Source organism: Danio rerio, chromosome 7 (genome assembly GCF_052040795.2).
Source record: "Danio rerio strain M-AB ecotype USA chromosome 7, GRCz13ab, whole genome shotgun sequence".
In the NCBI taxonomy this organism is placed as follows: domain Eukaryota; kingdom Metazoa; phylum Chordata; class Actinopteri; order Cypriniformes; family Danionidae; genus Danio; species Danio rerio.
The window spans coordinates 29,179,160-29,199,489 of record NC_141027.1 but is presented as its reverse complement, the minus strand read 5'-3'; the positions used below and the strand labels follow the sequence as shown (position 1 = coordinate 29,199,489).

General features: G+C 35.4%; 2 protein-coding genes across 4 annotated transcripts; one reads left to right on the top strand and one right to left on the bottom strand.

Moving 5' to 3' along the window:
- The first annotated feature begins 37 nt into the window (after positions 1-37).
- Positions 38-5,138, top strand: fbxl8 (F-box and leucine-rich repeat protein 8). The gene is made up of 2 exons (NM_001037422.2): positions 38-362; positions 3,646-5,138. The coding sequence occupies exons 1-2, from the start codon at positions 226-228 to the stop codon at positions 4,610-4,612; spliced, it is 1,104 nt and encodes a 367-aa protein (NP_001032499.2). The 5' UTR covers positions 38-225; the 3' UTR covers positions 4,613-5,138.
- Positions 5,139-5,728: 590 nt separating this feature from the next.
- ogfod1 (2-oxoglutarate and iron-dependent oxygenase domain containing 1) lies at positions 5,729-19,631 on the bottom strand. 3 transcript variants are annotated; one of them, XR_015494589.1, is made up of 14 exons: positions 19,411-19,621; positions 19,099-19,244; positions 16,002-16,048; positions 15,824-15,924; positions 15,610-15,726; positions 13,352-13,443; positions 12,001-12,129; positions 11,796-11,909; positions 9,302-9,381; positions 8,901-9,160; positions 8,706-8,822; positions 6,889-6,947; positions 6,320-6,764; positions 5,729-5,874 (listed from the first exon to the last, which is right to left on the bottom strand). XR_015494589.1 is itself a non-coding variant. In NM_199689.3 (13 exons), the coding sequence occupies exons 1-13, from the start codon at positions 19,565-19,567 to the stop codon at positions 6,618-6,620; spliced, it is 1,566 nt and encodes a 521-aa protein (NP_955983.2). In that variant the 5' UTR covers positions 19,568-19,631; the 3' UTR covers positions 6,329-6,617. The 3 variants fall into 3 exon arrangements, 1 of the variants encoding a protein (NP_955983.2); XR_015494588.1 differs by having other exon boundaries at positions 6,333-6,764; NM_199689.3 differs by lacking the exon at positions 5,729-5,874 and having other exon boundaries at positions 6,329-6,764; positions 19,411-19,631.
- Between the last annotated feature and the right edge of the window lie 699 nt (positions 19,632-20,330).

The following is a 20,330-nucleotide window of genomic DNA, read 5'->3' as shown; positions in this document are numbered from 1 at the left end:
GTTGTCTTCGCTGCGTTTAACAACGGAACTAGTGACGCAGGAGGAAGTGCTGAAGTTTGAGAACGTATGTATGTTTTTTCCTGAAGTCTGACAGACTTACAGTCAGCAGAGTCACCACGAACTGCCCTGGATTAAGAGGTTTTCAGTTACTATATCAGATAACCTGCTTCAATCCTGTGTTTAACCTAACTTACTGCTGTCGACAGAAGATTGATCTGGAATGGAATGGATCTGCCAGAAGAGATCCTTGCACATATCTTTTCTTTCCTGCCTTTACAGGACAAATGCAATGCATTTATTGTTTGTAAGGCTTGGTCTAATATCATGACACATCCAAGTTCATGGAAAGATACTGAAGTCAGGTAGGAACTGTATGTTTCTGTTGTTTACATGATGAAATACAAAGAAACCCTCTCAGAGGAACATTTTTTTATCTGATCTTACCTTTTCTGTCTTGAGATATGAATTAATTGTGCATCCAAGTATTTAATTTTTTAATAAAAATTATAGGTAAAATAATTATACAGAGTACAATATAACTATATAATTGTAAATAAAAGAAACTCTGAACTCTAAAGATAACTTAATGAGAAATTTTATAAAGTTACATTGAGAGTGTTTTTTTAATTACAGACTTTTATCAGATCTAAGCACACTTTGAGACATTGTTGCGATTGTAGAGGAAACAATCTGAGATTTCTGGATTTGGAGAACTTTGATTCTCCAATTTGAAGCGTTTACTTTGCTTTACAATATTGTTACGATTCAGAAACGTTTAAGTATTGAAAGAGATTTGCCAAGCATTTTTTCTTCTCCGTGGCTTCTTTTGTGACCAAAGGTTGAGTTCTTATCAAGTGCCCTGTTAATCGCAAAGTTTATTATGCAATAAACCATAAAAAAGATGGACTATGCTTCTCCACTTTATTCCACTGTTGAAACGTGAAGCCAAAATTCCAACTCTAAGGCCACCGTCATCTTGTGCTGATGTTGTCATTTGGAGCCAGAGTCTGTGCAGTGGTGACCATGAAATGGGGTTGTGGTATTAAGGTATAGACCCTTTACACATTTCCGGGTTTCTTAAAAGCGGAAGGCGTCATGTTTGGGTAAACTCAGAGCACAGTGAATCGAATAGTACAACATATATTTATTTACAATCCTATTTGCTTAAACAATAAAAGAAAAACTCCAGAATGGTGTTATAAAGGCTTTCAGAAAAAGGAAAAAAAAATGAGCCTGATGACGGCAGCCAGGAGAATAATATCAAGTTTACTCTCAGCCCAATAGACCCTGCATTAGAAACATCTTGCATGCGCGGTAATTCGTTTTTTGTAATTTGACCCAAAGTTGATATAATACATACATAAATCCATATACATTCATAAGACTTAAAAAAAATCTAAATATTGAAAACTTTCAAGAATTTAGGATTATGGTCATTGTTAAATGCATCATAACAGTCTTGTTAAAAGGGTCCATTGCCCAAACTCTTAAAGACCAATTGAAGAGACCAATTCAATTCTTGAGCACACAATTTTTACAAAACACCCCGTTTTTATTTCAGCTAACAAAATGCAAACACTTAAACTTAACATACCTGTGATAAAAACTACCTAAAAGGATGAAATTTATTTTTTTTATTGATTTTAACTGTAAATAAAATACATTTAGTTAACATGGGTAGGGGAGGCTTCACAACTTATTCTGAAGCCAGCAACCATGAACAATGCAAATGTTTTGGCTCCACTTTTCAGGACCCTTGTCAGACTAATTTTATCCCACTCATTTGATGTCATAGGTCCAAACTCCAACCAACAATTTACCAATACATGTCTATATTTTGCTTAATTATCCAAATCATAACCTTTATATCCCAAAATCTCAGATGGGCAAATATGATTTAATATTTTATGATTCATAAAAATATAGGTGTGTACAATACAGTGAACATGCAGACTGTGATAGATACTGAGTTAATGAATGTGTGATCTGAACAGACAGTGCCAGAGCATTATGAGGGTCTGTTTTTAGACACTCACTTGGAAACTTCCCTAAGCACTAAGCACCTCCCCATGGGGGAATCCCTGCTGCTATTCTGAACTGCATTCTATTTTGTGAAGCAGACAAAGGAAGTTTAAAATGACTGCCCCTCTTTTTCTGTGTAGTTTTCCATGATGGTCAGTAGTGCCTGGGGGTGTCTTTTTTTGAAGTACCATTTTGGTTGGTCCAAGTGCCGTACCAATACAAAATTTAAAGTGTAAACAATGGAGAACGCTGATTGGTCAGAGGTAGGGCTAGACAGAATCTGCGGATATTTTCTGCTATTTCTGTGCAGAATATTGTTAAAAATCTGCAGATTTATGCAGAATGATTTTGGGAGTATCAGAACTAAAAGCTTAATATATGAAATTAAAAAGCAATACCTTTTTAACTGTTTACAATGCAAATCCAATTACATCCACTGTATTTGGTAAACAAAGCCAGTCTCTCAAATATCTCTACTAAAAGAAAGAAAATATTACTTTACAAACTGTAAAGTATTGTAAATAAATCATATAAACATTTTAACATTAATATCAATATTACTGAAATTAATTAAAAAACTTAATAAATATAAATGTTCACACATCTACACAAGTAAATAAACAGAAATATTCATTCATTCATTGGCTGTGTCCGAAACCGCCTACTACTCAGTAGGTACTGCATTTGAATTTACTACTCGGCCGTAAGTACAGTACGTTCTATACAGTATGAATGTGAAAAGTATGAATGGAATTCGGACGTACTACATCCGCCATTTTGTCATGGTCACGTGACCTACCTGCATCAGTTGCGTCGCCTCACTTCCATTCATGATTTCTCTCAAGGGGCATTATGGGATAGCGCAGCGTGCATGGAATGCGCACTTCAGAATCTCGCCGGAAGTAGTAAGTCATCTCGGTACTTCTTGCCTACTGATTTTCGAATTCTATGAATTCGGACATACTACTCGGCTCGCATACTGATTTTAGCGTACTATATAGTATGGAAGTATGCGGTTTCAGGCGCAGCCATTCATTTTCTTGTCAGCTTAGTCCCTTTATTAATCCGGGGTCGCCACAGTGGAATGAACCGCCAACTTATCCAGCAAGTTTTTACGCAGTGGATGCCCTTCCTGCCGCAACCCAGCTCTGGGAAACATCACACACATTCACACACACACACACACATGATAATTTATCCTGCCCAATTCACCTATACCGCATGTCTTTGGACTGTGGGGGAAACCGGAGCCCCCGGAGGAAACCCACGCAAAGGCAGGGAGAACATGCAAACTCCACACAGAAACGCCAACTGAGCCGAGGTTCGAACCAGCGACCTTCTTGCTGTGAGGCGACAGCACTACCTACAACACCGCTGCCTCGCCCTAAACAGAAATAATGATGGGATAAAAATCTGCACGTGCAGATTCCGTGTGGGCCTAGTCAGAGGCAATTGTCACTACCTGCTTCACTGGATTTGCGACATGAGACAACAAACCTGCTTATTTATTGTCTCAAAATTGTCAATGCTATACGACCTCATCTGGATAATTACAAAATAATAAGCGACAATAAGAAATGGTGTCAATCTTGCTACATTTTACTAATGTTATCTCCCTTTTAGGTGCGAGTCGGGAACCAGTGTCCCTGACAGATATTCTGATCTTCTCCCACTGGTCAGAAACTTGAAACTGAGGATAAGTCTGACAGATCCAGCCAATCGCAAAACTGCACTTTGGGTGCTGCAGCAGGCAGTTGCCGGAGGTGATGGGCGGCTGGAAGGACTTTCCATCTGTTGTGTGGCAAACACTCCCCTCTTTTATGCTGGTCAGGACCTGCAGCAAGGATTGGTGGACATATTGACCAATGGGTCATCCTTAACCATTTTTGACCTGAAGGGTGTGCCCTTCACCCTCAGCGACTCCTTCGTCAGGAGTGTAGCCATGCTGTGCCCTGCTCTGAAAAGTCTTTACATTAACAATCAGTCTCTGGTGTGTGGCGTCACATCTGAGACCCTGAGGCATGTGCTGAAGAGTTGCCCATCGCTCAACGTTCTTGGAGTTTTTCAGGCCAGCCTATCACAAGACGTCTTCCAAGATCTCATGTTGCCCGAGCGGCCAGCGCTCAAGAAACTGGAGCTGCGTTGCGAGCGCTCACTCAAATACACCGTGCCTCTTTGTGATCAGATATGGTTAGAGGTAAAGCGGAGACATCCACGTCTCTGTGTGGAACTTGAGCTGGACCACACCCTACCTGAACTGCACGTCCCCGGGGTTCTGCAGCCCAGCATCCCTGTGCGCTGTCTTCGGCTGCTCACCTGGACGCTTCTTCTGGATGAGGTTCGGATAGTCGGGCAGTGTTATGCAGACACGCTGGAGGTCCTGGAGCTGCAGACCGTCCCGTCTCCTGAACTCAACTCTGAGCTGATAGTCTTAGCACAGCGGTGTGTCCGGCTCCAGGAGGTTCACTGTTATTGTGTGGTCTCGCAAGAAGTGATAACAGCCTTCATCACAAACTGTCCTAATCTCTGCAGATACACACTCAAAACACATAAAGGGCCTCACCCCTGGACTTGTACTAAAGTTCACTAAACCTGATCTCAACCACGTATGGTTTGATAATGCAAGTCAGACACTATTTGATCTAGTTGTTGAGTTGAAGATCATTTTGTTGTCCAACATCGAAGTCTGGTTAACGTCGAAATCTCTTCCAGTACGTAATTAAAGTGGCTATATTATGCTACATTGAAGGTTGACACGTTTGGTTTGGAGGTCTCCTACAGTAGCTTAACAGCCATCCATGGTTAAATAAAAAAAGTTTTTTTCATAATATACATTTTACATCACATTTTGAAGATTCCTAAAAGGTTAGTTCACCCAAAATTTGCATTTCTGTCAAGATTTACTCAAATTTATGTCATTCCAAATTGACAAATCTTTTGATTTTTGAAAGATCTTTTACAGTGGAGGATTAGGGAGCTTTTGATTTCATCTAAAGACAGCAATGGTTATGGTCCAAAAAAGTCAATGTGTCTTCAATAGCTCAATCAGAACATTGTCGGGCTATGAAAATATGTTTGTGCGCACATAAATCCAAAATAAGTTGATTTAAAATCCGGGACTGAATTTTATTATAGATTTTTTCCATTATACTCTATTTATTTGGTTGATTCAAAATGTACACTGGAAATGTGGCACTGAAATGCCATCTATACTCAAGCTGTTTTAATGCTGTTCAGATATCACAAGTAGATTTGCACTAAAATCACAACTGTAACTGTAAACTTTGATACTTTTGACTGCAGTTGGTTACAGCAGACAATTTAATCTGGCTTTAATGTGGTATTCACCTTGAATTTAGAGCATCATTAACTCAGCTGTGTGAAGATGCTTTGATTATACCATTTGGGAGTTTTTTTTTGATTATTCAGTGTGAACACAATGCACACTGGGATATACATGTTTGAGAACACATTAATAATCTGTTTATAACCGGAAATAAAGGCTTATGGTTTTGAAAGCGTTTCAAACTAAGAACTATTTTCAGGCCTAATCAAATAAGTAGATTTGTGGCACTCATGTTGAATTCCTTTTAAAGACAGTTGAATGTTCTTGTTTCCATTTAAGCTCAAGATGCTCTTTGGATTATTTTAAAATAACACCGGAGAACATGTGACTTAAAAAGGAGACAAATAATACATTAAGAGATTCAGAAATGTTCATTTTTAATTTATAATTTTCTCAGAATGAAGAATGCACCATCCAAGAATAACAATTTTCCTATCGGTTCCTCACCATCTTGTCATTTAAAACCTGTAGACCAGGGGTGCTCAACCCTGTTCCTGGAGATCCACCTTCCTGCAGAGTTTAACTGCCACCCTGTTCAAACACAACTAACCAACTTAAGCTGCGGTCACACTGGACTTTTCTCCCTATAAACTTCCAATCATACACACGCGAATGCATCAGACCGGAAAGGCAAGCTCCTGCGGCAAGTTTTGCACGAGCAAAATGGTATCACTTGACTGCGTGAGACCAATCGAGGATCAAAACATGATCTCTCTATACAGAATTTTAAAATATGGACCAATCGCTGGCTTTTTTAAATGTCTAATCATCTTGTTTAATCCCCCCCTTTTTCGCAGCAATGTGCTACAGAATTCGCAAACTCAAACTCTAGTGTGACCGCAGCTTTAGTAGTATCTAAAGGAGTGCTTGGTAATTAAAGACAGGTGTGTCTGAGCAAGGTTGCAACTAAACTCTGCAGGATGGTAGATCTCCAGGAACCAGGTTGGGCACCTCTGCTGTAGACCCTATGAAATAATGTCATGAAGTGTTCATTCTTTAACATTTATTGACATACTGCAAGAGAACAGATGGTGTTTTTTTTACAACCAAATGATTACATTTCATTATGAGCAGATTTGACAATGTATTTTTGTGCTTGGAGGTGAACACCTTAAATATTGAAAAATGAAAGTGCCTTGTTTTTGTTTGTTTGTGTGTATAATGAGCTCACTGTGTTCCAGAAATGTATGGTCAACGCATGTTCCTTTCACAAGCTCGCATATGGCCAGTCAGCCAATTTGGTTCTCTCTCATGATTCGAAGTAGTTGAAAGAGAAGTCATAAAAGGCTGTGGTGTGGCTGGTGCTGCTGTTGTTGATATGTTTGATGAACTTGAGGGTGTCTTTGTCTCTGTAGACCAGAGCGAGGGAATTATCTTCAGGGTACACTGTCAAGAGCTACACAAAACACACAGTGTGTCAACAGAAGGAATGATGTGCACCGGTCTGCTGTTTGTTAATGTCATAATATAATAAATCACTGAATGTAAACAAACTAAGATGTTGTGTCATCATCACCTACCTCCTCATCTTCATCATGAGCAATATAGGATGTAAATCCTCCAAACTCTGCCTTCCACCCTGACAGAGAAGAAGAACATGCTGATTTCTAACTCTTTTATTGCTCATTTATAATTCAGGGTATTAGATGACTGTCTGTTTAATATCTGACATTGCTTTATTTGATGGTCTCCCGAAAGACATTATACAGACTATAAGTGGCTTTATAAAGTATGCCAGCTTCACTAAAGTTAAAAGTAAGCCCCATTTACACCCAGTAAATTGTGAGCAGATTGTATTACTATTAAATAATGGTCGCACTTTATTTTGATGGTCTGTTTGTTAAATTTAAATCATATTGCATCTACATGCCATCTAATTCTCATTAGATTATAGGTAGACTGATAGGTCGGGGTTAGGATTAGTGCAAGTTGACATGTACTTGCCAAGTTTCTTATGGTCAGTTACATGTCTGTTTAGCAGAAGTATTAGCAGATATTAAGCAGACAGTCTACTAATACCAAAATGGACCTTCAAAATAAAGTGTTACCGAAATAATTTTCCTTTTTATAGACAATTTTATTTTAAACCTGCATGAAATATGGTACGACAGTTTACTAATACTATGCTGAGAGTTATTATACATTGGCAACAGGATGTTTAAAAGGTAACATTCGAATAAAGTGTAACAGAGACCTTGGGGGCTTTAGTTACAGGAACTCACTGGGTAATTAAAGTCATAGGAACTAGCCACTAGACCCAGTGCCCCCGAGAATTTATTCCCTAGGATAATTTTCTTGGTTGCATTCACACCGTGACTACAGAAGGAACCAGATAGTAGCATAAATCACATTTGCTAAGCCTTGTGACAAAGCGGTAACTATTGACATCCATATTAGTAAAACTAAGTACTGGTCAGTGTTACTGGTTTCCAATGTTTTTTTAAAATACATATTTAAAAAACAACAACCTCAAACTGGTTTGAAACAAGTCAAGGGTGAGTAAATGATGGCAGAATTTTCATATTTGAGTGAAACATCACTTTAACTGCAGCAATCAACAAAATCAACAATTGGAAGATTCTGTGTTCAAAGCTGTGTTTCCATCGCATATTCCACGATAATGGGAATATCTATAAGGTATGTGATTGAAAGAGTAGAAAGGAAGACTAAATTACCTATGATGATTTAGGTGCTTTGGGCATCAGGTTAACGGCACAAATATTAGCTTGTACCAGTGTTCTATATCAGTGCACACTTACATCACTGTAGTTCCTATTGTGCTGGCTTAGACCCTGTTCATAAGTAGAAGCTAATATAGCTCCCCAAAATGGAGTGCCTTCTATAAAACTATTTGTGGCGGTTCTTCCACCAATCAGCTTGTTAAGTGCAACGTCACGCGAATGGCCTTCCGGGTCCAAGAGCCATTTCAAACTGTATGGGGAGACTCTACAAATAGTAATCATAAACATTTACAAAGTGATGTAATACTTTCGGAACTCACAATCGCAATATATATATATACACAATGCCTAATATCCAATGGCCAGAAAGTGAATTTTGTATAAATTGTTAAAATATTGATGTCTGTGATGCAGCAAGTCCAGAGACTGATGTGTACTGCCTGATTTTATATAGAATTCATATTTTATATAGAATGTGTGACTAAAAAAATGGTCCTAAACAAATATTTTCTCAATTCAAATGAGTAGCGTCCTTGACCCAGAAACAGTATTCCATACATCACGACTTAACAAGCGTATAGTTCTAGGAACCAAAAAAAAAAAGGTTCTCCTGTGCAAAAGCCCTAATTCAGTAACATCAATTTCAAATGACATACCCGCACAGCCCATGTGGAGCTGCAGATCTAATGCATACTCTCTTTTGACGGAGTCATGCAGCAGTGTATAGTCCCCATGCGCCCAGCGACGCACTTCTCCAACACAACTAGGAGGTCCTGCAAGAATTCAAATTTAATGATTGTAAATGTAAGAACTGATCTGAAAGCACACCACCCATACACACATGTACTCACCTTTGTCTTTCTTGTTCTCACGTGAGGAAGCATCAGCTTCAGTGCTGGAGCCCCCAGCTTGAGCATCTCCCTCTGTGTCTCTATTCTCCGTCTCGCTCTTTCCCTCTTCATTCTCGCCGTCATCCTCGTTGGTGCACAGATAGTGCAGACTGAGGCCGGTCAGGTTAGATAAGAGGATGAAGAATGCCTCAGACGAGAGGAGTTCCCAGCACTCCTGAACACAAGACGGGATGCTCTGCAGATCTGCACAGCTATAACACCTAAACACAATGATAATCTTTAACACACCAGAGCATAAACAAATCAGATGACAATTAACAGAATGAGGAAAAACATGCAAGTGCAGGAAGAGATTAACAGCTGAAAATGATCAAACCACATGACAGATGTTCGGATCTGACCTCTTATTTGGCGGCCCTCTCTTCTCCCACTGGATCTCAGAGGACTGCAGTGCGCTGCGCACCTGCCTCAGTTTCTCCTCCTGACAGCAAAAAGACACAATGCAGGATATCAGCAGTGTAACTGTGGATTTTTGAGGTTTATACAAATACACTTTACAATAAGGTTGAACTAACATTAATTAATGCAATAGGCACGCTATTTCCAGCATTATTAATCTAGATTCAAGACAATTTATGTATGGGTAAATAATGGCCAATTTAAAATCCTCTAATTTATACACTCAGTAGAAAGTACTAAGATAAAATTTGAAATGAAACAGAATTGCTGATATAACTTCTTTAGTGGAACACTTTTAAAAAATATTTTGTTTCAGATTCAATCACTCACTAAATCCCTGTTGCCTAAATAAAGATCTGAATGCGTACCTGTGGTTAGTCAAGTTTAAACTGGTGACATTTAATGATAAATTGCAACTAAATATGCACATATACCGTGTATACTATGCATGTAAAGTATAAATGCACACATATACATGTATATACTAAAGAAATATACACAGCGCTCACCTTATACACAAAAAAAGCTTGTACACTCCTCACAAATCTCTCTTTTAAATTCATATTTTTAATAGGAAGCTATACAATATTATATTTTTGCACTTAAATTATTAATTATTATTATTAAATTATTATTAGTTTGTACTGAAGCCAAACCTGGAGCTTATCTAACAAAATAACTTACAATGACAGTCCAAAAACTAGTACATCCAAATTTATATGTTATATATTTATATGGCAAAAAATGTTTCATTTGTTGAAATTTTGTAAAAAGTATTTTTTTTATTTTTTTTTGCAATATTTTGCTTGAATTTAATTGTATTATTTTTCCATTTCTAAATATGTTTGGGGACTAAAAAAAAAACTTAATATATATATATGGATGTGTGTATTTACACAATATACATTCATTAATTTTCCTTCCATGTCTTTGGACTGTGGGGGACACCTTAGCACCTGGAGAAAACCTAGGTGAATGCAGAGAGAACATGCAAACTCCACACAGAAATGCCAACTAGACCCAGCCGAGACTTGAACCAGCGACTTTCTTGCTGCGAGGTGACAGCGATACCCACTGCACCACCGTGCCGCATACAATATTCAAAAACATGTAAATACAAACTTTTATTTTGTATGCAATTAATCATTAAATCGCAGCAGATACATTGTTATTACTTCCTTTAATTGAAAGATAAGTGACTTATATACATAGAAAGTACATTAAATTCAAGTGTCTGTTGTTTCCAAAAAACTCTAAATATGATGATGTAATGTTTAGTTGAAATTCAGCATAACAGGTACTTTAAAAATGACAAAAAATTACTTTGCTGGCGAATAATAATAATAATATTAAATAAATAAATAAATAAATAAATAATATATATATATATATATATATATATATATATATATATATATATATATATATATATATATATATATATATATATATATATATATATATATATATATATATAAAATAAATAAATATAAATATATATGAAGGTACTTTGACAATCTGTTTCACTGAAAGACATTTGAGTGAGTGTCATACAGTGCTCGGCATAGCTGAGTACACCTCATTTTGAAAATAAATATTTGTATCCATTTGTCAGTGAATATGGATCATACATATTGGTGCATTTGAACAAAACAGATTTATTAAACAGATATATTTATTAAAATAATAGTTTAGTCACAGAACATCTTTAGAAATGGAAAGATAATGCATTTAAAGTCATACAAAACATTGCAAAAAACAAATTACAAACTACAACAATTCAACTATATTTTGTATTTATTTTGCTTCTCTTGATGTTTGCTATTTTTGATAATGTTATTTAATATTATATTACAGATTTTTGAACTCTTATTGTGAGTTATTTTGCATCCTATAGAAAATATTCATTTAAATGAGAGATTTGTGAGGGGCGTACTCATATATGCTGAGCACTGCAAGTAAATCAAATATTCAGAATAAAAATAGTATTTAACAGAACACATAAATGCATAAATAAAAAGTGTTTCAGCATATTGACTGTAATTCTTATGTCATGTTATTGATCATACAGCAAGACAACAGCATATTCTTGCATGTGAAGTCAGCAAACGTGACTCTTTTATGCGCAAAAATGATAAATAAATAACTTGGACAATTAATTATTTACCACATACCCGGACTACATGCCTCTACTGTGGGCATGGGACATGTCACTAAATTTCACATCTACAGGAATTTCTCCTTTGCATCAATTATAGATGAAGCTCCACAACAGCGCAGACAGAAAAAGCCTCTTCTGGCAGAGTTTATTTTATCCAAGTACAAATCCTTCCAATTGTGACCCTGCGCTTTATAACAACATGCAAAAATGCACATTGTTGGTATACTACTGTGTGTACATTAAGCACAGTGTAAAAGATAATAATGATGACTAACCTGTAAGAAACTAGGCAAGCAAATCTCTGAACTGTCCTCGAATTCCTGTTGTACCCGCGCCTGATAGCGAGGATCCAGGTACATCTCGTTCACCCATTCGAAAAGCAAAGTCTCCTGTATAAAACACATAAATACGCAGGTCAGGTTATGGCCATTTGGTCATGACACACACTAAAAAATGTGCTGTCAGGCCAAGTTGACTTACGTCTCTGGGGATGTGAGCGTGTCGGGGAGCTGAGGGCTCAATGTAGCGTGAGGGTCTTGGTAAGGAAGGGCCATGAAACCAGCCGCTCAGAGATAAACGACACTTCTCCTCTGAAAGCACCTCCGCCACCTAGGTCAAGCTCACAGGTCAGATCATTCCCACGCATGTAAATACTTGCAAATAATCATACTAAAAACAACAAGAATTTTAATTTTTAGCTTAGTCTCTATTTCAGAGCTCGCCACATCGAAATGAACCACCAACTATTCTAGCATATATTTTATGCAGCGGATGCCCAAACAGTCGCAACCCAGTATTGGGAAACACCCAAACACACTCATTCACACACATACACTAATGTCAATTTAGTTTATCCAATTTACCTATAGCGCATGTCTTTGGTCTGTGGGGGAAACCGGAGCACCGGAGGAAATCCACGCCATTACAGGGAGAACATGCAAACTTCACACAGAAACGGCAACTGGCCCAGCCGCGACATACAATGAATAAATATGCTAATCCAGCAGGGGGCGCACAGTGTTGCCTTGGTTACTGCAGTAAACAAACCAGCATGAAGTCAAATCTAGCAGGATTTGATCAGTTTCCTAAACTACAAAAAAAATCCAGGCAAACTTTAGCATACATTTCAAAATCCATACAAAATTTTATACAAAGTAAACAAGCATTTTGGACATTTTAATACATTTTAAAGGCCTTAATTATCTCTAAATTGATTTACCAACTTTTAATACTTTAAGACCCCGCAGACATCCTGTTCTTGCTGTGAAACAACAGTGCTAACTACTGAGACACCATGCCGCCCATACATTAAATCTTTATAAACAAAACATATTAGTACAAAGGGGGTAGTTAGAAAAATTATACAAAAAAATGTAATCTTATAAATTTAAAATCGAATAAATTTATCACAATTTTTATACAAAAAATTTAATACAAAAAAGTAAAATAAAAAATCAAATAAGTTCAATTTCATAGAATTAAAATCTAATAAATTTAAAATACAAATAATTGATATATATATATATAAACATTTAAAATAATAAATGTTAGATTTAAATTAATAAATTCTGTTTTAATATTTCAAAGTAAAGAGTGTATCAAAAAGAATTTACAATAAATAAAAATGAACAAAATAACTTGTTAAATAGGTTGAAAATTTACACAAAAAACAATAATAAAAAAACAAAACAATAACCATAATAATAATAAAAATAACAAACCTACATTTAAACTAAAATAAAAAAAAATAAAAAATAAATAAAAATAAATGAATGTTAATAGCATAAAAGTACTAAAGATACTTGTTTAAAAGACGACAGCTTCTGATTACCTGATGGAAGGAGACAGGAGAGACTTCAAAAAACACCAGACTGTTGCAGCAAGGAAGCAGAGACTTGACAACACTCATTGGCTGACAATGTTCTGTGAAACATACAGAAGTACAAAGATTCAACTACTAAAAGAAACAGATAAAAGTGATCGCCGTGCACAATTCTTCAGTAAATATTACTACAAAGGTAAGCTGGGGCCAGTAGAATGGAACCAGATTAGCGGGATGGCTAGTAAAGCTTAGTTTAGTTGGCACCAATAGTTGGTTTTAGATCACTTTGTGATAGCTGATTATATACAACACAGGTAATGTGCTCCGAGACAGGTTATGTTCCGAGTTAGAAAAAGCAAACTTCGTTTCAACCGATCAGCTGTGAGCAAAGTGAAAAATATATGATGCAATAAAGCCACTGCTCTGGTTTCTCTTGCTCAAAATTAAAGGTCATCATTCAGTAAAACACTTTTAAAGATAAAAAAAAAAAGTCTGATTTGAATGAGGATTATTTATTATAATTATTTTAGACGATTTAAGCTCAACTATATCCAACTACAATTTACAGACATACACCATACATACATACAGCTGAGAGCAAAATTATTAGCCCTCCTGTGCAATATTTATTCTGTTTTTAATATTTCTCAAGTGACGTGTGTGTGTGTGTGTGTGTGTGTGTGTGTGTGTGTGTGTGTGTGTGTGTGTATATATATATATATATATATATATATATATATATATATATATATATAAATAAAGGATAATTTTCACATTATTTCCAATAATATTTTTTCTTCTGGAGAAAGTCTTATTTGTTTTATTTAGGCTGGACTAAAAGCAGTTCCTTTTAAAAACTATTCAGGGTCAATATTATTAGCCCCCTTCAGCAATTTTGCTTTTCAATTGCCTACAGAACAAACCACTGTTATACAATGACTTGCCTAATGACCATAACTTACCTAATTAATTTAGTTAAGCCTTCAAATTACACTTTAAGCTGAACACTAGTATCTTAAGAGCCCTGAGCTCAGAAGATCCTCGAGGCCGGGGCTCCCTCTTGTTTGAAGGGCGATAGGGGACTTTGAGCTCAGGTAGGTCTCGAGAACTCCCCTGCTTGCTATGCAAACTCTGCACAGAAACATCGACTGGCCAGGTAAGGACTTGAACCAGTGACATTCTTGCTGTGAGGCAACAGTGCTAACCACTGGGGTGCTGTGCTGCCCTGTCTAGGAAAAAGACAGGAGGAGTAGGGGTAGAAGGTGGGATTCTTTAAGATGAAGATAACTGGGGTGAGAATTATGATTATTTATAGTGAGTTAGGAATCATCTGATTGGTGCATCTTGTGTTAGCTGATGAAGGACCAGCCGTGATCAATCATAAGCACGTGCTTATCTTGAAATTAGTTTAGAAATAAGCCACACTTACTGTCATCATGGCAAAGGTACTAAAATCAGTTATTAGAAATCAGTTATTAAAACTATTATGTTTAGAAATGTATTGAAAAAAAAATCTTCTCTCTGTTAAATAGAACTTGAGGACAATATATAAAAGAATTAAAATGTAACAGTAGGGTGAACAATTCGGACTCCAATTGTATATACAAAACTGCAATTCAAAGCTATTTTAAAACGATAGATAAAAGATGAAGATAAAAGATGAACATATGAGCTCAGAATCTGAGTCTCTGTATATCTAAACAGTACTCAACATTACAAATTTCACATCTTCACTTGCACAAAAAGCAAGCTTTTTCTTATAGCTCTCCTCTATCATACACAGCTGTTTTCAATTAGCTGTGCAAATGTTTTCAAATTATTCTTGTTTTTAAACCTTTCTCTTTGTCTGCAAATTGTTGAGTCTCTTTTGAGAAGTCAGTCACAGTATCTTTGTTTCAAGGCATGTGATTGGCTGTTTTCTACTGGTTATGGTACCTTTATCTACACTCACTCACAAACTCAGGATTAAAGCCAGGGTTAAGAGAGAAAGTTGATGAACAGCATCATGGAACCAACAAAGCCTGACAGCATTGGTTGGTGTTAACTCCAAACTAATCCTTTAATCCTGAGTTTGTTCAGCCACCATCATGGTACAGGCTCAAGATGTCCAACTATCTTGTTTGAGTATCTTGCTTGCAATAAAATGCACTTAGTGCCGATTGGATTGAAAGCATAACTGTAGACAGAGTAACACAATTTGGGGGATAAAACCAACTTATGCTGTTCTATCATTTAGGGGTGAATTGATGCTCTTCTATCACACACACCGTCAGTGTTGAACAGGTCGAGGGTCCCTCCATCTTTACATTCCCAGGGAGGAACCAGATAAAGGATAAATGCGACTCTTCGCCCCTCCAGCTCATCATCATGACACAGCAAAACATCTGGAAAGGAGCAGCAGAAAGAGAGAGACGTCAGGAAAACCACTGAGAGAAACACGTCATCTAAAACCCCGGTGAATGACTGCTCCAGATGCTTTACCCGTATGCTCATATTTGGCACAGGATATGTCCACAGTCGCCTCCAGATCCACCTGCAGCACTTCTGACAACCACACGCGAAACTCCCCGAAAATGATTGACCTGAGATCCAAACAAACAACACATCTATGAGACAAACAATCACAGAAATGCAGATGTTTAAATGAACTTTGACGCACCGTATTTGTGAGATATGATGCTCTTTTCTTTCTTTCAGATCATCTGACTGCAGAAAAAAGAAAGAGAAAAAGAAAGAGAACTCAGACCTTTCATCCATTTCATTTAAAACATATGCTGCAAAAAGTTTTTGTGGAGTTTTTGTCTTGTTTATAGTCTAAAGATTAATAAATGAAGAGCATTTTCTAGACAAGTAAAAATTATAGTCTTGTTTTCATTAAAAAAAATCTAAATTAAGTGACATTTTCCTTAAATCATGCAAAATAATCTGTCAGTTGGATAAATAAAATAATCTTGATGTTGGGTTGAAATACGATTTGTATACTTACCCCACTGGCAGATTATTTTGATTTAAGAAAAAAACAAGACAATAGATTTATTAGTCTAGTACAGAGATGCCCAAATCAGGGCCTGCAGGCCAAAGTTGGCCCATGGTAACCTTCGATTTGCCCCGCCATCCCATCTGAGAAGAACGGGAGAATGATGTAAGGTTGGGGCCGATGCCTTCAACATTGCTCATCATTTCTAATTTTAATGTAACCTTTTGTTTGTTTGTTTGTTTGTTTGTTTGTTGTGTTGCAAAAAAGCATGAATGTTGTGCATGAATCATATAAAAAGAAAAAAGTAAAGATCCTCAATGAGCAAATCAAGTGTATTGAATGTATTCAGCATCGAACACCATTGTGTTTTAAAGGGGATTGTTTGTTTTTATTCTAAAAAGTTCATAATAAAAATGCAATATATATATATATATATATATATATATATATATATATATATATATATATATATATATATATATATATATATATATATATTTCAAGTTATTTTTAAATATTATTAAATCAGGTAATTACCATAGCAACTTTAATGCAATACTTTGCTTTATTTAACTTCGGCCCACTGTTTTTTGGACCCTGATAAGAAAAGGTTTGGGCACCCCTGGTCTAGAAAACTCTCCTTGGTTTAAGAATTTTGAGATATCTGGACTAGAAAGAAGACAAAACCTCCAAGTAACAAAAGCTTTTTTGTAGTGTACAGAACACAAACTATTCAACCCCTGAAACTGAAACGATTTGTCTTTTTTAACGGCATCTGTTACAATTTAGTGGCAAATGATAACGTAAGAATGTAAATGACATATTTTTTTGCTTTTTAATGTAGTTTTTACTTTTAGCAAGTTATTTATTTGGTTAATGCACAAATTGTGTTAGGCCTTTGGAAACTTTAAAGAAAAGTCATTAGTTTGAACTGATAACATGACGCATAAATAAATTTAGCCCGTGCATTAGGGCTGTAAAATCTGATATAGTGAAATTTTATTTTATTTTTCTGGAATAAATATTGCGATATGAAGAGTTTCACAAGACAGTTTGTATAGCTCTATTTGATGTTTTTCTGGGAAGTCTATCAGTACTAAGGTGTATATATATTGAATTATCACACTGCAAAAAAATGTTTTTAAATCAAGTAAAAATATTATTTTGTTTTCAGAAGAAATAAATCAGAATTAAGGAAAATATAATATTTTCCTTAAATAAAAAAAAGGTAAAATTTTTTGCCAGTGGGGTAAGTTAAACAATCTTGTTTTCGCTTTGAAATGTAGATATTTGGATTTAAAACAAGGCAAAAATTCTAAGGGAGAAATTTTTATTTTATTTTATAAATCATATGCATTCTATATGAATACAGTAACTAAACAAAATTCTGTAGCTCCTCGTCAACTATAATTCATATTGCGAATATGCACATTGTGATATCGATGCTGAAACGATATATTGTACAGCCCTACCATGCATGTCAAAACTGGTCTCATAAAAGCTCCAGATTGTTTTATTACATTAGATGGTCTATAGTAACAACAACACTTGATTTTCTTACTTAGAGGCTTTGTCTTGCTATCTTAAAGAAAGCTTAAAAATCAAGAAGCATTTTCTACAAAAGTAAAAAAAAAAGTCTTGATTTTATATATAAAAAAAAAAAAAACCTAATTTAATAATTTAAGTTTTTAGATAAATTTGCTTACCTCACTGATAGATTGTGTTGCTTGTTTTAAAAAGAATCTCGCTTAATTTTGACTTTTAAACTAAAAACAAGAATTTAGAGATATTTGGACTAGAAACAAGACAAAACCTTTTAAGATTTTTTTATTCCTTTTTTCCAGATAGGATTACACTAACAGTTTCTGGATGAACTCATTTATCATTCATAAATCATAATTAAAAATTATTATAAAATACAATTTTTTTCATTAAAAAAGTCAAAATTAAGTGAGATTTTCCTTAAATCCAGCAAAATAATTGGTCTGTTGGTAAATAAAATAATCTTGTTTCTGGGTTGAAATAAGATTTTTATACTTACCCCACTGGCAGATTATTTTGCCTATTTTAGGAAAAAACTAAAGCTTGTTATAATTATTCAACCCCTATTTAGCAGTAGCGCATTATTTATTTGTATAGTAGGACACAAACTGTGTTAAGCCTTTGGAAAATTTCTAGAGACATCATTAGATTGAATTAATACACAGACAAATTTAGCCCATGCATGTGTGTTGATGCAAAATTAAGATATGGCCTAATCAAAACAGGTCTCATAAAAGATATAGATTGTTTTATTACATCAGATGGTCTATGGCAACAACAACACTTGATTTTCTTACTTAGAGGTTTTGTCTGCTTTTCTAGTTTAAATATCTAAAAGAATTCTTAAATCAAGAAACATTTTCTAGAAAAGTCTTCATTTCATTAAAAAAATGCAATTTAATAGGTTAAGATAAACAAATGTGTTTTTAGATCATTTTACTCCTTGATTGAAGCACTATTTTAGATATTTAAACTAGGAAACCAGATACAAAAATAAAAATTAAAAATAGCTCGAGATTTTTGCAGAGATGATGAAACTAACAGTTTCTGGAGGCACTCATTTATCATTCATAAATCTGTGAATTGTGTTACCAGAAACCATTTGAGGAATTGAAAGAAAACACACAATATCATTAAGAATACAATATTTGATTTTAATAATAGTGATATAATAGTTTACTTGTTTCAGGTCAAGGCGGTTAAATAATTTTGACTGCTGTATAATTCACACTCATACCTGTTGAAACTTGTACAAATCATTGGACTTGCTGTTGAAGTTCAGCTGCAGGAGCTCAGCTTGCAGACCCTCCACAAAACTCGGACTCTGCAGGAAGTCTGTGATCTGACAGTGAGGAAAGGGCTCACAATCCAGTTGGACACAACCTGGACAGAAAACAGGAAGAGTTTACTGTTCTGACAAACACTCAAACCACTCTGCTTTATGTCTATAAACCAAATGAAAGCTGCATGCAGCCAGGAACTATGCTGAAGCCAGCTGAAGTAATGTAAACTCTGTGTCACATGGGTGAGCAAATGAACACACACATACCATTAGAGAAGCTCCGTTTCTTCTGCCAGGCGTCTCTCATACTCTTCAGGACAGAGTCTTCCTTCAAGTCCGCGTTTATCGCCGCGAGCTCACCTCTTTTCTCTTTTTTGTTCTTTTTGCCTGTTTCTGAATCATTTTGTCGCTTTTTAGCTGGCATGACAGGACCATGAGGGAAATAAACCCAGGGGGACTTTTGTTTTCTTTTCCTTTTGCTCTTCTTCGTTTGGTTTCAGTCGGAGGCGCGTCGGATCGTCACTGCTCCTGCAGGTGAGCTGAGGAACAGTTTCTCAAATTTTATTTATACCGTGAACAAAACTGTTATTAATGAGTCTAAATTCAATTATCTGAAATTGTTCTTTTAGTTAAGTTACATTACAACTTTGCCTGATGATTATAGTACTGTATTCATTCATTTACACTTCTTATTGTTTATTTTGTTTGTTTTAAGCAAAAATTAATTGTAAATATAAATTATAAATGTAAATTAATATTTTGAATATTAGTCAATATACTAAATCGTATACACACACACACACACACAAACATATTAGACATTTTTCAGATTTTTTATTTTAAAGATCATCCATTCATATAAATCTTTTACGCTTATTTGCTGCGTTTATGACCATAAATAAATAACTTTGTGGTTATGTTGACTTCATTATCCTAATAATATTAGACTTTATTATTCAGGCTCTCACATCCAGACTGTGAACAGTTTTTTTTTTTTTTTTTTACAAGCCATCAGACTTCTCAACATGAGAAATTGGATAGACACAAACACACACACACGCAAAACTTAAGACAACTACAGAAATATTTGCACAACTGCTATTTTTACACTTGTCTGTACAGCATTTCTACCTCAGTGACAAATGTTTACCTGTACAGTATTTATGTTTAATCCAATATTTGCAAAA